Genomic DNA, 18,634 nt, shown 5'->3' on the forward strand with positions numbered 1-18,634 from the left:
TTCGCCACCAGGGTGGAAAAAAATACCCACTGGATGCAGTTTTAAAAGGTCCAGCCTACTGTGTGTTTCTGTGAGTGTGTAGGTTGTGTGTCGGGGTGAGCGTGTGGATTGTTTAGGATGATGTAAAGACAATAATAATAATAATGAAAGATATAGTAATAACGCCATTTTTGGGTTGATTTGTGCGGTGCGCGAGACCGTGTCGCTCGCGCGGATGGATTAACAGTAAATCAGTCAGTGTCAGTTAGCGGAGTTAGCGTAGCTACCCGAAGAAGATTAGCGGCTAAAACACGGTCTGTAATGTTTTTCTTTTATTGTCATAATACTATTTTTATAGACAAGGAAACATCTGCATGATTTATTTGATTGATTTGCTGTTTGTTCTGCAACAACTGTTGGTTAAATGAAGCGGGGTTTGTCCTCGCGCGCATCTGTGTTTTAACAAATTTCCTTCTTTTCTTTGTTTTATATTATTTATTCATTTATTTTCTAAAACTCTTTTTGTAATTATTTCAATACTGAAATCAATTATTGTATCTTATGTTTTTTTATGTTGTATCTTGTGATTTTACCTACATTCAAATATCCCTCATTCTGTACCTTTCTTTTAACAATACGTTTCATCATTAATATCGTTCTCAGTTTTTATTTAAGGTTATTCTTTCAACATGTGATGTATATTTATAATCTCTTTTACTCATCTATAATCCTCTGAATTCTCTTTTTATTTATTTCTACTCATTTCTGGTAATTGTATTCTATCTATCTATGTATCTATCTATCTATGTATCTATCTATCTATACATCTATCTATCTATCTATCTATCTATCTGTATATCTATGTATCTATCTATCTATCTTTATATCTATCTATCTATCTATCTATCTATCTATCTATCTATCTATCTATCTATCGATCTCATACATCTGTTTAATAATTGAAGCAATATAATGAAGTAAAACAAACAACAGGTATGTAAATATTGTGTAGAAGGTAAAAGGAATAATTTTTAACATGAATTTTTTTGTTTCCTGTCTGATCTGGTTTAAGGTTTACAGAGCTGCAGGAATCATGGGAGCTGGTACGTACACATGACTGTTTTTACAGTGTTTGTCACTTGCATTTTGTAAAAAGTAAAAAAAAATAATTAAATGAGATGGAAGAATATAAGCAAACATATCACCCATTTCTATTTAATGCAATAAAAACATGACCTGAGGGCATGTGATTTACTGTTTTACTTTTTACGGTAATTTACTGTTTAGTTACCCTGTAAAATATTAAGTGCAAATTTAAATGTGTAAAATACGAAAGTGTCCGGAGTACTCCCATTTCCATAGTATTGATGTGTCCAGAACACATCTTTTAAAAATTATTACATTTCTGAAATGACTAAAGTGCTGAAACTTCCAGAGTACAGGAGTGTCTGGAACTCTGTAGTTTCCACGAATGCTTCAAAGTCCAAACTACTAAATATCCAGTATTCTGACATTTTCAAAGAACAGAAATGTCAACTGTCCAACTGTAGAGATGTGTCCAGGATACTGAAACTTCCAAAGTATAGAAGTGTCCAGGATATTGAAACTTCCAAAGTTTTGAAGTGTTCAGAATACTGAAATCTCCAAAGTGCAAAGGTATCCAGTATACTAAAATTTACAAACTTCTGAAGTATCCAGTGTGCTAAAGCATCTGAAGTACTTACATTTACATAGTAGAGAAGTGTCTGGTATTCTGGAATTTCATAAATGCTAAAGTGTTCAGAATACTGAAATATCCAGGATGCTGAAATTTCCAAAGTTCTCAATTGTCCAAAGTACTAAATCATCTAAAATTCCCAGTTTACAGAAGTGTGTGGAATACTGTAGTTACCAGGAATGCTGACTTGTCCGGAATACCGAAATGTCAAGTTTAATGAAGCATTCAAAAAGTGTTATAGTGTTCAGAATACTGACATGTATAGCATACTAAATCGTCAGGAATGCTGATGTATGCTGACGTTTCTGTTGTACTTGAGTGTCTGGAACATTGAAGTGTTTAGTGTCCAGAGTGTTGCCATGTCTTGCTGAAGTGTAGGAAATCTGAAGTGTCCAGGATACTGATGTGATTGTCTGGAATACTCAAGTGTTTGTAGTAGTTAAGTGTCCATGACACATGAGTCCATATGATCACAATCCGTAGTTAAATAGAAACACAATGCAAAATCTCACCTTGTCTTCAAAACATCCTACTCGTGCTGTCCCTCTAATAAACTCATTTGTAATTCTGTCCATTCTGATCACTTCCAACATCTTCAGCTCTGCTACCTCCAGGTCCACCTCCTGTCTTTTAGTCAACCCCACTATCTCTAAACCATACAACATCGCAGGTCTCACCACAGTCCTATAAACTTTCCCTTTCACTCTCACAGATACCCTTCTATCACAAATCACTCCTGCTATCACTCTTCTCTACCCACTCCACCCTGCCTGCACTCTTTTCTTCATATGATCTCCATTACTTGCACCATTGACCTCAGGTACCTGAACTTCACCTTCTCCACCTTTTCTCCCTGCAACCGCACCACTTCACTGCCCTTGCTCTCATTCACACACAAGTACTCTGTCTTACTCCTACTGACTTTCATTCCACTTCTCTCCAGCGCGTACCTCCACCTCTCCAGGCTCTTCCCAACCTGCTCCCTACTCTCACCAAAAATCACAATATCATTCGCAAACATCATAGTCCACAAAAACTCCTGTTTGACTGCGTCCATCGACCTGTCCATCACCACTGCAAACAGGAAAGGGCTCAGAGCTAATCCTTGATGCAGTCCAACGTCCATCTTGAACCAGTCTGTAGTTCCTACTGCATTCACCGCTGTCACACTGTCCTCATACATGTCCTGCACCACCCTCACATACTTCTCTGACACACCTGACTTCCTCATACAGTACCACAACTCCTCTCTTTCCACCCTGTCATACACTTCCTCTAAATCCACAAACACACAATGCAACTCTTTCTGACCTTCTCCATACTTCTCCATCAACATTCTCAAAGCAAATTTTGCGTCCATAGTGCTCTTTCTCAGCATGAAACCATACTGCTGCTCACATAACTTCTTTCCCATAACTTCATGGTGTGACCCAGCTCGGTCCCTCTGCCTGGCCACTCGGTACAAATCCTTTTCTCTTTCCTTCGTGTCCAACTTCTCATACAGCGCCTCATATGCCTTTTTCTTGGCTTTTCGCCACATCCCTCTTTACCTGCTGCCGCATCTCCTTGTACTCCTGTCTACATTTTGCTGCCGATCTCTTTGCCGATCCCAATTCTGTTTTTCCAACCTCTTTCTCCTTTTGCTTTCCTGCACTTCCTCATTCCACCACCACGTCTCTTTGTCTTCCTTTCTATTTCCAGATGTCACACCAAGTACCTTTCTAACTGCCTCCCTTATTACTTCTGCAGTAGTTGCCCAATCATCCAGCACCTCTTCACCACCACCGAGCCCCTGTCTGACCTCTTCCCCGAATCTCACACTACAGTCTTCCTCCTTCAGTTTCCACCACTGATACATTTTTCAGTCCTTACCCTCCTTCTCTTCTTCTTCACCTCCAAAAACATCCTACAGACCACCATCCGATGCTGTGTGCACCTTCCTCCACTCTTATACGTCACCCTATGCTCCTCCTCCTTCTTAAAATAAGTATTTACCATATCATCCTTTTAGCAAACTTTATCAGATATTAAAATAAATAATAAAATGCAGAGTTGCACTGTAGAGAATTCTGCTGCTTGCTTATAAGCCTGTGTTTGGAATACTGATGCCAGATACTTTTGTTTGCAATCACACATGAAGACCATTGATGGTGTTTGTTGACTAAAGCTCCATTTCCAGTTTGCTGCGTATCTGATCTGAGACTCATGGCGCTATTCTAATCTCTGTGTGGACATCTGAGGTCAGAGAAACAGTGGGCCACTTTGTCTCTTCTGTTCTCCCACACACCGAGCCGAGTGTCGCTCTAATTAAAAAGCGAAGGACACCGATTTAAAGCAGCTTTTCTATTTCATGGTTCTTCATACACTCTCTCTAGTTTTTCCTCTGTGTTGCTCACATACCAGGCCATCGCAGCATGTGTGTTTCTGTTCCTGTTACTTTCACAGCATGTGTTTTGGATTCTGCAGAAACACCCACACAATACACTAAACAATCTGATTACAAAGAAAAACTAAAACCTCAAACAAAGCCTTTAGTATCCTGAAGTGTCTAATACGGAATTGTATAAGATTCTGAAGTGGCTAGAATACAGACGTGTCCTGGTTTCTGAACTGATTAGAATATTAAACTCTATAGGATCCCAATGTGTCCGGAATATTGAAGCCTTTAGTATCCTAAAGTGTCTGGAATACTGAAGTCATTAGTATCCTGAAATGTCCAGAATACTGAATCCTTTAGAATCTTTTAGTGTGCGGCATTCTGAAGCCTTTTGTATCCTGAAGTGTCTAAAATAGTGATGCTTTTTGTATCCTAAAATTTCTGGAATACTAAAGCCTTTAATGTCCTGAAGTGTCCGAAATACTGAAGTCATTAGTATCCTGAAATGTCCCGAATACTGAATCCTTTAGTATCCTAAAGTGTGTGGCATTCTGAAGCCTTTTGTATCCTGGAGTTTCCGGAATAGTGATGATTTTTGTATCCTGAAATGTCTGGAATACTAAAGCCTTTAATGTCCTGAAGTGTCCAAAATACTAAAGTCATTTGTTGTATAGGATCCTGAAGTGCCTAGAGTTCAGACGTGTCTTTGATCCTGAAGTGTATAAAATATTAAACTTAGTGTCCAGATTTGTAAAGTAATAAGTATCCCAAAGTGTCCGGAATACTGCAGTTTAAAAAATTCAAAACTTGTTTGTCGGCTCCATATTAACACTAGTTTTATATTGCTATATTATCAGAAAATCTGTGCTAAAATAAGTCTTACAGTTTATATAGTATACTTCTTAGTATATTGATTATTTTTTGATACGACAGCCTGCACCTACAGCCTAAAATAAAGCCTTTATCATGAACAGTCTTGTTTTATTTTACACCCTTACGCTCTACGTAGTGTTCCTGTCAGCGGACGCAGCGCACGCAGTGCTCAAAAGGCTCCCAAGGGCCAACTTCTTCCTGGAGGAGATGAAGCAGGGAAACATCCAGCGGGAGTGCAGGGAGGAAATCTGTAACTATGAAGAAGCCCGAGAGGCTTTTGAGAACGATGAGAAGACGGTAAGATTTTAAGGGAACGTTGCTACACAAACTCGCATGCACACACACACACACATATCTATATATCTTTATCTTGCCTGTGCATCTTTCACATGCACATACATGTGACTGCTAACACTCAGACATGCTTTTCTTTGGAATTTCCTGGTAACAGGAAGCATGTTATCAGGCAGGAAGTAAACTGGCTTCCTTAAACTGTTCCATGGAGACTTGATTGTGATTCATACTGAGTTAAAGGGCATTACATCTTGAGCAGTAAAACACTAAGGCACTATTAGAGGGAAGTCAAATACAAAGTGAAACAGTTGAGAGCATTTTGTTGTTTAGTCAGTCTCTCAGTCGGAGTTTTAATATTTTAAATAAAAACATGAAAAAACTCCACTAGATGGTTTCAGGCACAAAAAGTTGTAATAATTTTTTATTTTTATTTTTTACATGCAGCCAGTAGCTTCTCAGCAACAGCAACCAATCACACTTTTTCAGCAACGCTACTAACCGTCTTTGAGCAATAATACCCATTGACCAATCACACCCCAGAAGCAATAATCAGCTTCAGTAAAAACACCTTTTAACTGATCACAATTAAGTTACTTATAACACGCCAGCAACCAATCAGACCTCTGTAAGAACAGCCAGAGATCAGTCACACCAGGGCAAAAATATCTCGTGACCTTTTCCTCCCCTTCATCAACCCCCAGCATCCAATTAAACCTTAACAATCAATCACACCTTCAACAACAATCAGACATTCTCTGAAACCAGTCGTGTGTCAGCAGCAACACCCAGCAATCAGTCACACCTCGGCAACCTATCACATCTCAGCAGTCAATAATGCATCGACAGCAGCGTCCAGCATATAATCATACCTCGATGATAAATGCCGTTTGACCAACAACAGCTCAGCTATTGAAAAGTAAGAAAAACAGCTAACATTATTATTCCTTTGTTCACCCTTTTTAAAAAATAAAAAATAAAAACTGCTAAAAACTCATACAAGTGTTTCCTCTGTTTTACAAAAAGAGGAAATTCTACTTCAGTTTGTGTCTCCATATTGTTTCAGGCTCAGTATTACAACGCAAAATGCAAAGTGGTATTTCCTTCAAACTCTTTCTGTAATTACTGTGGAAACAAGTTACTCGGTTTACAGAAACTTTCCGAAATTCATACAGATCCCAGTTGCAGCATTTCGGTGTATTCAATCCTGGAAAAATTTGACCCATCTGTTTCTGACCTCTTGAATGTTGAAGGCCACTGAGTTTCTGTGTGGCCCGGAGCTGAGTCTAAGATTACACACTTTTCTTTAGCTCAGTAAACAGACACGTGTTCTTGACGTGACAAACATGTATTAGTAATGAAATCTATACCGCTGCGCTACAAAAATCCTGTTGTACCTGACTGCACATGTTTTTGTCTATTTAAATGTACATATAAATATAAAAATCTATTTTTATTTATTTTTTATTTGGTTTTTTTTGGGGGGGGTTTCACCCTAGGTGGATTTTTTTTTTATGGGTGTTTTAAATAATTTCAGTTTGTTTCATTTTTTTCTAAATAAAATTGTTTTTACATCTGTAGGCCTTATGGTATTATTTTTTCCCTCCCCTTTTCACTTATTGTCAGTAGATTTGAAATAACTCTCAGATTAACCAAGCAGGTCAATATCTAGTATGGCAAGACTTGCAGGCATTTTGTAAGATATTTTGTAGTGATAAAAGATATTTTGCAGGATAAAACCCATGGAGACTGGAATGTTTGAGCTGTACTGCAAAGAATGTTTTGAGTATATGGAGGACCAGTTGCTTACTGTAAATCTTTCATAATGTTTAAATATCTCTTAGGATAAATATCTTTAATAATTTCTGCGAAATTTGTCAAGAATGAGAACAGTTTGTGTTTGTTGTTCAATCTGATCATCTTGTTCTGTTATTGGCTTCAGCGGCGATTCTGGGAGGAGTACCAACGCGAGAGCAGCCCCAAACCTGGAGGACTTCAGTCCATAGTGGGCGGAGTCAACTTGCTGTACCTCGTCCTGCCGCTGTTGCTGGTACTGCTGCTCATTGCTGCCATCTCATTTACAGCGTGGAGGTGCCACTCGCGCAAAAGGTCCCAGCGTAGCCCCGCCATGGGTCAGAGAGACTCTGCCCTCGCAGTCGTTTCCATGGACCAGTGGGGACAAAGTTACCAGCCCGACCCTTCCTATTCGTCTGATGACATCACCCCAGGGCAACTCAGCGTTGCAGATCCTCCACCTTCTTACGAGGAAGCGGTGGGCCACATGGATGTGCATGTGGAGGCAGAGCCTCCACCCCAGTACGATGACATTATTGATAGCTCTGCTAACAACACTGTGATTGGGCAGGCCAAGTGAAGCGTGCTTTAATCACAACACAGTCTAACTCCTGAGGATTTCTCCACACCAACAGCTGCTTTCATTAGTGCTCTTTAGAACCGAGTCTGTGCAACTCTGAAATTGACGGTTTAACACCTCCAATACCAGCAAACGCCAGTAATACAAACTCCAACGCTGATCAGGTCCTAACAGTGAAGAACTAACAGATTTGTTTTCCAAACACAAAACAATATTATATACTCAGTTTACTACAGAATATATGAATCCACAGAATAAGATTTCAACTCCGTACAATTTGTTCACAGAACAGTATATTAATGGCAGTTCAGCAATAAATCAGGCATTTTTGTTTGATATTTTTGCATTGTCATAGTTACCACGTTACAAAATTAGGTTTGGATTTTTATCCCAGTTCATTTTTTAGCGATTAAGAAACTAAACCCTGAAACTCGTTTAAGCAAGACGTCGATATTTTTTCCCCCCCTTCTTCAAGTGCAAAGACTTTTTTTATTGGAATTTTTCCTCAAACTACAGGAGTATCATCATCATCATCATCATCATCATCATTATTATTGCAAAGAAGAAACTGGCAAAAATGTAATCTCGTACTCCCCGAAAAGCTATATTGCACCCAGGCGCATGCTAACCAGCAGAGGAAACGAGGAAAACTTAAGCGGTTTTGTTTATCATGAGGTAACTTGTCAGGTATTAGGAGTTCATAGGAAGTTTAAATACATCAGCTCGTCCAGCCCTGCTGCTGCAGCAAGTTTTCTGCATGAGCCATCTCATCGTCTCGCAGTCGATCCTCACAAGGTTTCAGCACTACTGGGACTGAGATCGTGAAATCAAGCCAAACCTCAGGTCTTGGGTCTAAACAGCCTGAGTCATAGGATCCAGAAAAGCAAAAGAAGCACATTTTCTTTTTTTTTCTAGTTTTAACATCTTGACTGTCCAATATTCCAGCTCATTACATACTGCAACAGTAGCACTCGTGTGTGTGTGTGTGTGTGTGTGTGTGTGTGTGTGTGTGTGTGTGTGTGTGTGTGTGTGTGTGTGTGTGTGTGTGTGTGTGTGCGTGCACGCTTTGACACACATGATCAATAGGAAACGGTTGTATACGAGAAGAGACTAAGCACTAATCAGCAGTGCAAAATAGGCATCATACTAACATTCAGCTCTATTCACACCAGCAAGTGTTACATTTTAATTTCTAAGGACTGTAAAATTAAGTTCTACCAGGTTTTATGCAAATTCTGACCTTCGAGCGATGACGTGAGGTTTCAAGGTCTTTGGACCGATCTGTTTAATTTAAAGAAAAAACTGTTCTAGAGGTTTCTTGAAGCTGTGAAAGGAATGTTAAGGAAAAAACATTACTACATGACATGCTCTCTTAGGAAAGCGATCAAAAAGAAGTACTTTAAAAAAAAAAAAAAAAAACGTTTCTCTCTTATACCATGGCAATTTGTCTACAGTTACATTTACAGAAAAAAAGAAAGGAAATCTCATTTGTTTTGTTTCTCAGTAGCTGTTTTTATTTTAAGTTCATTTTAACAGTGTTACAGAGAGGAAAACAGAGAAACTTACAGGGGAAAGACTGAAGCTACTGTAAAGTAAAAGAGGAGATTTTAGGAACAGGAGCTGTGGATGTTCCACAACATTAAATGTCATTGAAAATGGATAAAAAGCTAAATTTTCTTTAATAAGGAAAAAAAAATATTGAAGCATTAGGGACTCGCTGTGGTATAAGCAGAATAATGGCAGGGTTACACGTTTTGTGTTTGCAGGGCATATACAGTACCTATTGTACTACATATATATTGCGGTACGGATAGTAGCTTAAGACGTGTTTGCAGTGCGTCGCTGATCCGCCATTTCCGTTTGCAACGAATTCAACAATGGGTCATTTTCCATTATTTAGATTTTAGGTCCAAACGCTAACCTAACTTTATGTAGCGCTACCACACTGTATCTGTTGAAGTGTTTTGCTTTTCTTTGCTTTGCTTTATTCTGAGCTGAAAGTTATAACATTTAATACGACTTTATATATGACCTACATTTTTATTTTGTCATTTAATACATAGTCATATAATTACTGGTCACTGATTGTTTTTTATAACAGCACAACACCTTTTTACTCCAAATCTCCTGCAACTGAAGCTGGTTAAATCACAAAAAAGGAAGGGATTCGAGTTTTAACACCATTTTATTATCCTGTGGCAGTTTTGCTTTATTGCAGCTGTGACTCACGTATAAATTCAAATAAATAAAAATGCTAAAATGTTGCTGTAAGTTGAACTCTTACAGTTTTAACTTATTATTAAACGGCTTCTTAAATTTACACGTTACGTTTTAAAGCAGGATAAGAGTACGCAGTTAGCGTGTGCAAATCTTGCTCAATAGGACAGTTAACAAAAGTGTATAATTTGCTATTCGTTATTTATTTCTGATTTACGATCTGTATGTAACAAAACACTTCAGGAAAATAACCTTACAGACTGTTTAATAACTTTAAAAAAAAATTATAATAATAATCATGTAGCACTTTTTTTTTAATTTATAAATGTGTACGCAGTTCATTAACACTGTTTTTTTAAAGTCTGATGTGTGAATGCGAGACAATTCAAAAGGATTAATGCTTTGTGTGTGTGTGTATAGTGTTCCTAATTTTAAATCTGATACTGAAGCATACATTTCTCCCAGGAAAATGAGGAATTACATTTTTTGGAACGTTTTATTTTATTGGATTTTGTTTTGTCTGTGCAAAGCCATAATTAGATGCAAGACATTTCTCAGGATGTCTAAATGTTTACATAATGTTTAAAGGGAAAAAAAAATTTAACATTTTTGCACCCAAAATTTTTTTCCCCCAATATACTAAAATAATGATGACTGTATGATCTACCAGCCACATGTTTCTTCTACTGCTCAAGATTAAGATTCTTAATGTAGCAGGCAGAGGTTAGGAGGGTCGTCACCCTGATGGCATCACGCTTCACCAATCAGCTCCACTGTGACGTTTTCTGTTTGGATTTTTTTTGTTTAGAGATTATAGATTGCACTCATGCAGATATTTACAGGAAGGACCATGGATGACTTTTATAACATTTAGCTCCATGCGTCTCGGAGCTCTAATGCCAAACTAATAAAGCAATTTTCCATAATATTCATTCAGTTAGTTAAATAATAGCGTGGAGATCAGCATCATTAAGACTTAGTTTAAACATTGCAAACATTGTAAGTTTAGAGTAGAGCTCCACCCTGATCAACTGATTAACACTGGGAACTCACATTTGGAAAATTGTCCTTTAATCGTGTTGATGGCACGAAAGACCATTTTAATCCCAAAAATCTTTAAGAAAGTGCACCTCTGTGACATCAGAGTAACACACGACTGCCAATTTCTTACTATACGATGATTATAATATGTCAATGGCAAACAGATTGTCAACAGATTCAGCAATTGATTCATATAAACATATAATTGTGTTTCAGGGTGGAGATGAGAGTTGGATCTTTAGCGCCCCCTACAGGATGAACGTCTAAGGCTTTTTGTGTGAGAAATTCAGTACGCTTTCAGAAAGCCTTTATAGGAGTTTTAAGAATGTGTGTGTTTGTGTGTACACAATATAACGAAATAATAAATGCAGTTCTTTTTTATCATAAAGCGATGTGTGAATAGACTTTTATAAGGATAAGTCATATTATACAAATTATTGTGTAAAAATTATTATTAGAAAGGAAAACAAGGCAAAGGCTGCATTACACACAAAAACCCACGATTTCACAACTCTTTTCCTAATGTGGTGTGTGTAGAAAGTGATGTGAAACAGTAAAGGAGTGGCTTTAGTTGAGAGAGTGTATTGTTCTGCTTTGGCCTTATTTAAAAAAATATTCAAATGTTTGTGTATTAACATATCGAACACAAGTGGGGTTTTGTTTTTGGAAAATAATTGCTTGAATTTTTTTAATGTAATAAATTTTTTGGACCCCTTGTCATTTGTTTTTTCATTTTCTTAATTCTGATTGCTCCGAGGGTGTTATTGATTTTCAGGTTTATTTTAGCACATCTGTTTGGAGTTTGTTTTATTTCATAGTAGCAGATCATTCAAAGAGATTTGTATGTTTTTAACATTCATTAAAGGAGTTTCCGATGTCAGCGCTTTGTAACTTTTCTGATATCTGTGTTTTGCTGTCGTAGTGACTACAACGAAGCGAGAGAAATAAAAAGTCTGACGAGGGAACGACTGTTTATATCTGCTAGAACATTGTGAGATCAGGAACTTGGTTTTTTTTGGATGTTCCATAAGGTAAAACTATTTTTTTTATATATAAGTAAGAATTATTATAATAATCTTTAAAACAAAAGGGAGATTATTAAAAGGCTTGATTATATAATCTAAACATTTTATTATAATTTAATGATGAATACTCAATTCTGATTGGGCTAAAGGAAGCGTATCAAATTAATTAGTGTTGAAGGTTTTTATTTTATAAAGTTGTAACAGTACAATATTGCAGATCATACAAATACTCCTTTTTGTTAAAAGCTAAATAAAATCATTTTTTAAAACATCTTTCCCTAATAAAAGGCTTATAAACATGATTCATCTCTCATTATACATCTCTTTAGTGAAAACATGGATGCAAAACGTTACTTCTCTAAAACAATTGTTTCTTCATTCCAGTGAATAAAATAATTATTTCAACATTAAAGGAATACTTGAGAAAATTCTCTACATTTCACTTAATTTAAAGGCAGCTGTCATATTTCTGATAAATGTTTATTTCATGCAAAAGCATTTTGGACTGCAAACTGAATTAGTAAAGGTTGTGTTCATACATGAGCAGAGCTGTAAATCTGTAAGATTGTTCCAGACTGAGACGAAGGCACAAAAAAATTTAACTACTTGTTACAACGTTGTTCAATAGTGGGAAAAAGATCAAACGGCTCATTTTAAAACACATTTTGCAATCATGTGTTTATCTACGACATTTAGCAACTGCCCTTGGACTTCTATTCAAACGAAAACACTGCAGTACTCCTTTAACACCACACGTGGATGCCACATCTTCACCTCTCAGAGGTGAATTGTCCTTTTTTTTTTTTTACACTCATCTTTCTGAATTTTTATTTTCTTATAAAATTATTAAAAACTTCCTTATTTTTGTTTTACACCCACAGAAAAATTCACATTACACAACCCCCAATCTCACAGCTCCTCCTGCAGAAATGATCATTATTCAAAAATAACTACTACAGCAGCAGTCTTTCAGCTGAGGAGGAAGGAGTGAAGAATCAGTAGAAATCACACACTAAGATGAAGTTATAAATAAGCAACACAGGACGATAAGGTGTTTTTAAAAAAAAAAAAAAAAAAAGTGATACGGGATGTTTAGAAAGACAATAAGGCAGAAAACACTTGAGACGGTTTTAGGGTATTGCATCGGCAATGCAGCGTCAACCCTGAGAATGATTTAACAGTGATTTTATCATCACCGTTATAAGTAACTTTAGTGTCTCAGTGTGTGTGTTTTCAGATCCACTCCTTTGGGTTGCGTACAACTTCCATCATCTCTGCTTCTTTGGTGCCTTCAGCGGGCTCGTGCATGTACTCCCATCTGCACAGAAAGGAGGAAGAGGAGGAGAATTCAGGGAATGTGTACTGTACTCTGTACTAAGTAAGGTCTCTTTATCTCTTTTATGGCTCATGCCATATTGGGAAGTTTTTCTGTTTAAAATTGATGTCGCCTTTCAAAAGATTTACAATGATTAACCAATTATGATGGAGATATTATGAAAAGCAGCGTTAGCTTCATCTCCAACGTTCTCTTTGTTGGTTTCGTTTTCTTTGCCTGTCTCTCTCTGTCTTCCTCTACTGACCTTGCTGTGAGAGGCAGGGACATGATGATGCTCTCGATCCTGGAACCGGGAGTAGCGAGGCCAAACTTCACCCACGATCGTACACCAGGTTAAACTCCACATACCTGAAACACACCACAGCACTGTTACGGAATATTGTTCAATATAAAGCACATAAATATACTGTACGTAGAAGGTTCAGAGGGGCGCTCGCCTGCCGCGTCTGATCTGCTGCCAGTCTTTCTCCTGCTGTGTGAACTTGTCGTTGAGGTGTTTGCGGACGATGGGCAGGTAGCACGGCACCACCGTCTTAGCGCAGCTCTTCACAAAACTAAACGCCTCCTCCTGATTCGGAGAGTCCAGATCGTCGAAGAAAATCCCTCCGATGCCCCGAGTCTCGTTACGGTGACGGATGAAAAAGTAGCGGTCGCACCTGAAGAAGAAAAACAAGGAGAAGGGATTGAACATCAAAGCTTCTAAAAGACAGGTTTTTTTTTTTTTTACCAAGAACCGCTATTTCTCAACTTTAAAATTGACTTTGTATTATGGAAATACAAAGTTCCTAATCCTCGTATTAACAAAAGTTACATTTTTAAGTCACATTAGTTTTAAGTGTATAATTTATTTTGTAATATTTTTTCCAGAAGTATGTTTTTTTGTTTTAAATGCCTGATATTTCTATCCTTGTGGGGACGTTCACCATCCACTGAAACATCACCATAATTAAAAAAAAAAAAAACAGACATTCTTATCTGTTACAGAATTCCCACCGCACTCTGATTCTAACTCAGTGCACATCTGGGGGCTGAATATAATGCAGCACGTCAACACTGGAACACAATGTATTCTCTCTCTCTCTCTCACACACACACACACACACACACACACACACACACACACACAGCGTGTAAGAAGGATCGTACCACTTCTTGAAGTCGGGGTAATACTTAGGGCTGTGCTTGTCACAGGCATCACGGAGAACAGAATGGAAAATAACAGCGTCTTCCTTATTGATGTAAACTGGCGTCAGATCAGTTCCTCCTCCAAACCACCATTGCTTATTGCCTTAGAGAGAGAGAGAGAGAGAGAGAGAGAATAAGAAAGCAAAAAACAGATAGACACAGTGATAGAGCACCAAAGAGCAAGAAAGACAGAAAGACACAGAAAGAGAGGAGGAAAGCAAGAGCCAAGCCACACAGATAGAGAGAGAGAGAGTGTGAAAGAAAGAGAAGACAGACAGACGTGTGTGCTTGTTAGATAACATGTTTCTCCACACAGATGCTGGTAGCTGGATGAGAAGATAAAACTCACCGTCTGCTTCCTCCACCTCAAAGTATCTGTAGTTGAAGTGTACGGTGGGAATGTGGGGGTTTTTGGGGTGGATCACCGAGCTGACGCCCATCGCAACGAAGGGCAACTTCCCTGAAGCGCACAGATAACACAAAGACAGTTAGAAGGACTAAACGCTCAGTCACGTAAAAACGTGTGGGGGTGTGTGTGTGTGTGTGAGAAAGAGAGAGAGGAAACAGGAAGTCGACTCCTCACCGTCTTTCGCCTTCAAAGATTTTCCTCGGCTGCGCATCTGTTTGGCTGCTTCTTCGGACAGGTGACCGAACACCACCGAGACGTTCACCCCGGCCTTCTCGAACACCTTACTGTCCTGTAACACACAGCTGATCCCTCCTCCACCTAAAACAAACACACACACACAACGACATTGTCCTTAAACGTGGATTTTAACTCACGATTAGCTATTAAATGTTTGTTTGAGGAGTTTGATAAATGATATTACAGGGCAAATTGGGAAAAGGAAAATATTTTCAGGACTGGACAGATTTGCCATTGTGAATATACATCATCTGATTATACAACATTTTTGAGTTTTCTCTTTGACACGCTCCATGACACATTCTGATAAATGACCTTCGAAGCATTGGGTCTGAGCTCTTTCTTTGGTCCAGGACCAAAGCTTGGTTTGTTGTATTCTAGATTGTTATTATTATTATTATTATTATTATTATTCATCACAACAAATAAAAAGAAAACAGCACCTTCCTCACGGCTCCAGCGGTCCACCTTGAATTTCCCTCCGTCCACCTCTTGGAGCGCCCTGCAGAACTCAGCCTGGGTCTCCATGATGAGCATCTCCATCCTACTGCTCATCTCGTGCTTCCTCTGCTCCAGCACGCTCACGCTAGTGACCGGCGGCGCCATAAAGTTCCTGCATCTCTCCACGACGTCTCCTTCCTCATCTTCCTCCACCTTTTTCACCCTGGTCGCCATTTCAGCCTGCTGAAGGTGACACACGCCTGCAGCCACGATACCGAACACGCCGGTGGCCATCAACACACCTGTTCTGTATTTGCTGGAGACAGGTAAAGCACGCGCCGCCTGGGAGAACCTTGAAGACCACCTCGCAGACCCTTTTCCTCCTGCTATAATGTGAGATGTATAGAGCTGAGACACATTACAGAGCCGCACCGTAGAGCGTAAGCTCCTGTTTAAGGTGGACACCGCCAAATGTGTCATTTTATACTTTAAACCCAAAAAAAGCACAAGATCAAAAAAACTCCACTGGAGCAACCTGGAGAAACTAACTGACCACTCGTGTCACTTCGCACGTACTCCTACTGTATTCCTTCCGGCAAATCCCGCCTACCTTTACTGTGATTGGCTAAAAGTAAAACCCTCCTTTCTGTGATTGGCTGAAAAGAGGACGGGGTTTTACCGTTTCATTTCACTTCTTCCGGGTTTTAATTCAATAGATTAAAAAGCGAATAGCGCTTTCACGCCAAGAAAAAATAAAAAACATAATTAAATAAACCTTTTATTCATTCTCAACTTGGCATTATATTTAAATCCCGACCTTACATTTTAATGCGTTACGCAAATAGCACGTCACTTAGGTTTGTTTACGTTAATGATAACCGCTTTACGGCAGCTGCCAAAAAAGATTTAATAGAGTTTTTTTGTTTTGTTTTAAACGTTTTTATCAAACAAAAATTGGAGACAGAGTGATGACGGTTTCACATGAAAAACCTACAAATCCACGAGGAGCTCTTTAAGAACTATGTGGATGGATTTGGAATGTAATTACAGTTTTTCTCAGTTGCTTTGGAGCAGTTTCTCAGATCAGAAATGAAATTCTCAAAACTACTTGTTCAACCTCCACATTATTGAGTCATTTGTGCTTATTATAAAAACATTTCTTGTTGCTTTGAATAAACTGCGAATGCTTTTGTACATTCATTTATTCGATTGTGTACAAGTGTCTGCTGTTTCCTACATTATCAGTTGTTTATGTTCATGTTGATAAAAAAAAACATGATACTGGTTTCACCTGAACTGTTTTAACCCCCAAAACATCATAGCATCAGTTCACTGTATAAGTGATTGAATGCAAAATGATTAAACCAGTTGTCATCATCTGTCATCTAAAATTTCTATTGTACTTTTTTATTGTAAATGTGTTGAATTGATGAAATGTGCAGATGAATCTTGAATGTCACTAATGAAGGCGAGTGAACGGCATCGGATCAACCAATAATCAACCAGTTCTCTAAAACAGGTCAAAGGTGAATCTCATGAACCTTTAATTGGCGAGTGAATACAGAAAGAACAAAACAAAGAATTATACATTCTGAAAATGGATGAACAATTAAGAAACAAACGCACACTTGTACAGTACAGTAAAAGTGTGAATCCTGTCCAGTCTCTTACAATCAATATAAATTAAATAAATAAATGAATTTGTGCTGCTGATATTCATAGATGCCAAACAAAAGCAAGTCACATTTTGTGCATTTTCAGTCACTGTGATCCAAATTATAGTTTATGTCAAGAAATCATTAAACTGTGCAGCGTCATACTGACAACACCACTAAACATTTTGACTCTTATTTGTGAACATTGACAATTTCATTCTGATGAGAATGAGATGTTCATTGACACAAATACTTACTTTTGAGAGATAAACTAAATATTTTGAGAAAAGTTTAGGCTTTTGCAAGAAATCCTATATTTTGTGCTGTTTGTACAAATTGTTTTGAGAAATGCACTTACAGGTTTGCAAATATTAAGGATGATTTGAGAAATGCTCCAAAGCAACTGAGAAAAATGGCTTATAAGTTTAAATTTGCACAAACAGTTTTACATTTGAGGACCCATCACTTAGCACAACAGTACACCTCAACAATGATAAAACTATAATGAATGGACACTCGGTGCCACAAAGATGAAAATGGGTTCCCTACTGAGTCTGTTTCTTCTCATGGAAAGGAAAAGTACTCTTTGGACATCTCATATCCAGAAGTCTTTACTCTTTTTACCCTGTTTACCCTGTTTCCAGACTTTCAGAACCAGTCTTTTCCAACACATCATTTGATCAAGAGAAATTTGATCAACTTTGGCCTATTTTAACTGGAGTGATCACTACTGACCAAAATTATTCAAATAATACATATATTCAAGAATCCATAGAAGTCCTAATCCACTTTTTAATTATATAACATTTGATTGACCACCAGGGTCTAACCAAGAGACTTTTGCCTTTGTTTTTCTTCAGGAAGCTATCATATATGAATATATGGAGGCTATTTATTATATGGAGACAGAGGTATTTTATATATATATATATATATATATATATATATATATATATATATATATATATATATATATATATATATATATAACCTTTATTGCAAAAAAATAATAATTCTGTTAACTACAATAATGAACATATTACACATCACATATATCGTTTATGGTTTTTTATTGTTTCGTTTGTGTCGGATAATTTGTGGGTTTGTGTCAATTAATTTGTATTTAATGCATTTTTTTATGTGCTCATATTGTGACATTATGACATTGTGTTAAAAGCAGAAGTCGGATTAAAAAACAAGATAAACTCATTTAAATCTAAACATTTTATCTGCGGCAACATTTTAATTTATTGTGTTTTCCAGATATTTAATTGTTTAAACGTATTTATTATGAAGTCTATGAGTCAGATGTATTATTATTATTATTATTAATATTAATGTTGTTGTTGTTGTTGTTGTTATTTCAACAACAATAAACCTTTATGTTTTTTATTCACCTGCTCCACGTGTGGATGATCCCCGCTCGCCTCTTTAATTATTTATTAGCTGCTTCCAAACTCATGTGCGCATGCGTGTA

The 18,634-nt window shown here is 37.5% G+C and overlaps 2 protein-coding genes across 4 annotated transcripts; one reads left to right on the forward strand and one right to left on the reverse strand.

The window, feature by feature from the left end:
* Nucleotides 1–11,749, forward strand: prrg1 (proline rich Gla (G-carboxyglutamic acid) 1). Of its 3 annotated transcripts, none has more exons than XM_046870491.1 (4): nucleotides 1–70; nucleotides 1,052–1,082; nucleotides 5,083–5,243; nucleotides 7,180–11,749. In XM_046870491.1, the coding sequence occupies exons 2-4, from the start codon at nucleotides 1,073–1,075 to the stop codon at nucleotides 7,609–7,611; spliced, it is 603 nt and encodes a 200-aa protein (XP_046726447.1). In that variant the 5' UTR covers nucleotides 1–70; nucleotides 1,052–1,072; the 3' UTR covers nucleotides 7,612–11,749. The 3 variants fall into 3 exon arrangements, with proteins under 3 accessions (XP_046726447.1, XP_046726448.1, XP_046726446.1); XM_046870492.1 differs by having other exon boundaries at nucleotides 20–48; XM_046870490.1 differs by having other exon boundaries at nucleotides 55–293.
* A 606-nt stretch (nucleotides 11,750–12,355) lies between these two features.
* On the reverse strand, nucleotides 12,356–16,119 carry cpox (coproporphyrinogen oxidase). Its single transcript, XM_046870489.1, is given in 8 exon segments — nucleotides 12,356–13,212; nucleotides 13,475–13,544; nucleotides 13,547–13,578; nucleotides 13,668–13,886; nucleotides 14,377–14,518; nucleotides 14,765–14,875; nucleotides 14,999–15,142; nucleotides 15,505–16,119. Coding segments are annotated over 8 exon segments (1,281 nt in total). The 5' UTR covers nucleotides 15,983–16,119; the 3' UTR covers nucleotides 12,356–13,127.
* Between the last annotated feature and the right edge of the window lie 2,515 nt (nucleotides 16,120–18,634).

This window comes from Silurus meridionalis, chromosome 17 (genome assembly GCF_014805685.1).
Source record: "Silurus meridionalis isolate SWU-2019-XX chromosome 17, ASM1480568v1, whole genome shotgun sequence".
NCBI classification, from domain to species: Eukaryota; Metazoa; Chordata; class Actinopteri; order Siluriformes; family Siluridae; genus Silurus; species Silurus meridionalis.

What these genes read in the sequence shown, in the direction of transcription:
- prrg1 (XM_046870491.1), top strand. An exon ending in TTGAGAACGATGAGAAGACG is followed by an intron (nt 5,244 to 7,179) that starts GTAAGATTTTAA and finishes TATTGGCTTCAG; the next exon opens with CGGCGATTCTGGGAGGAGTA.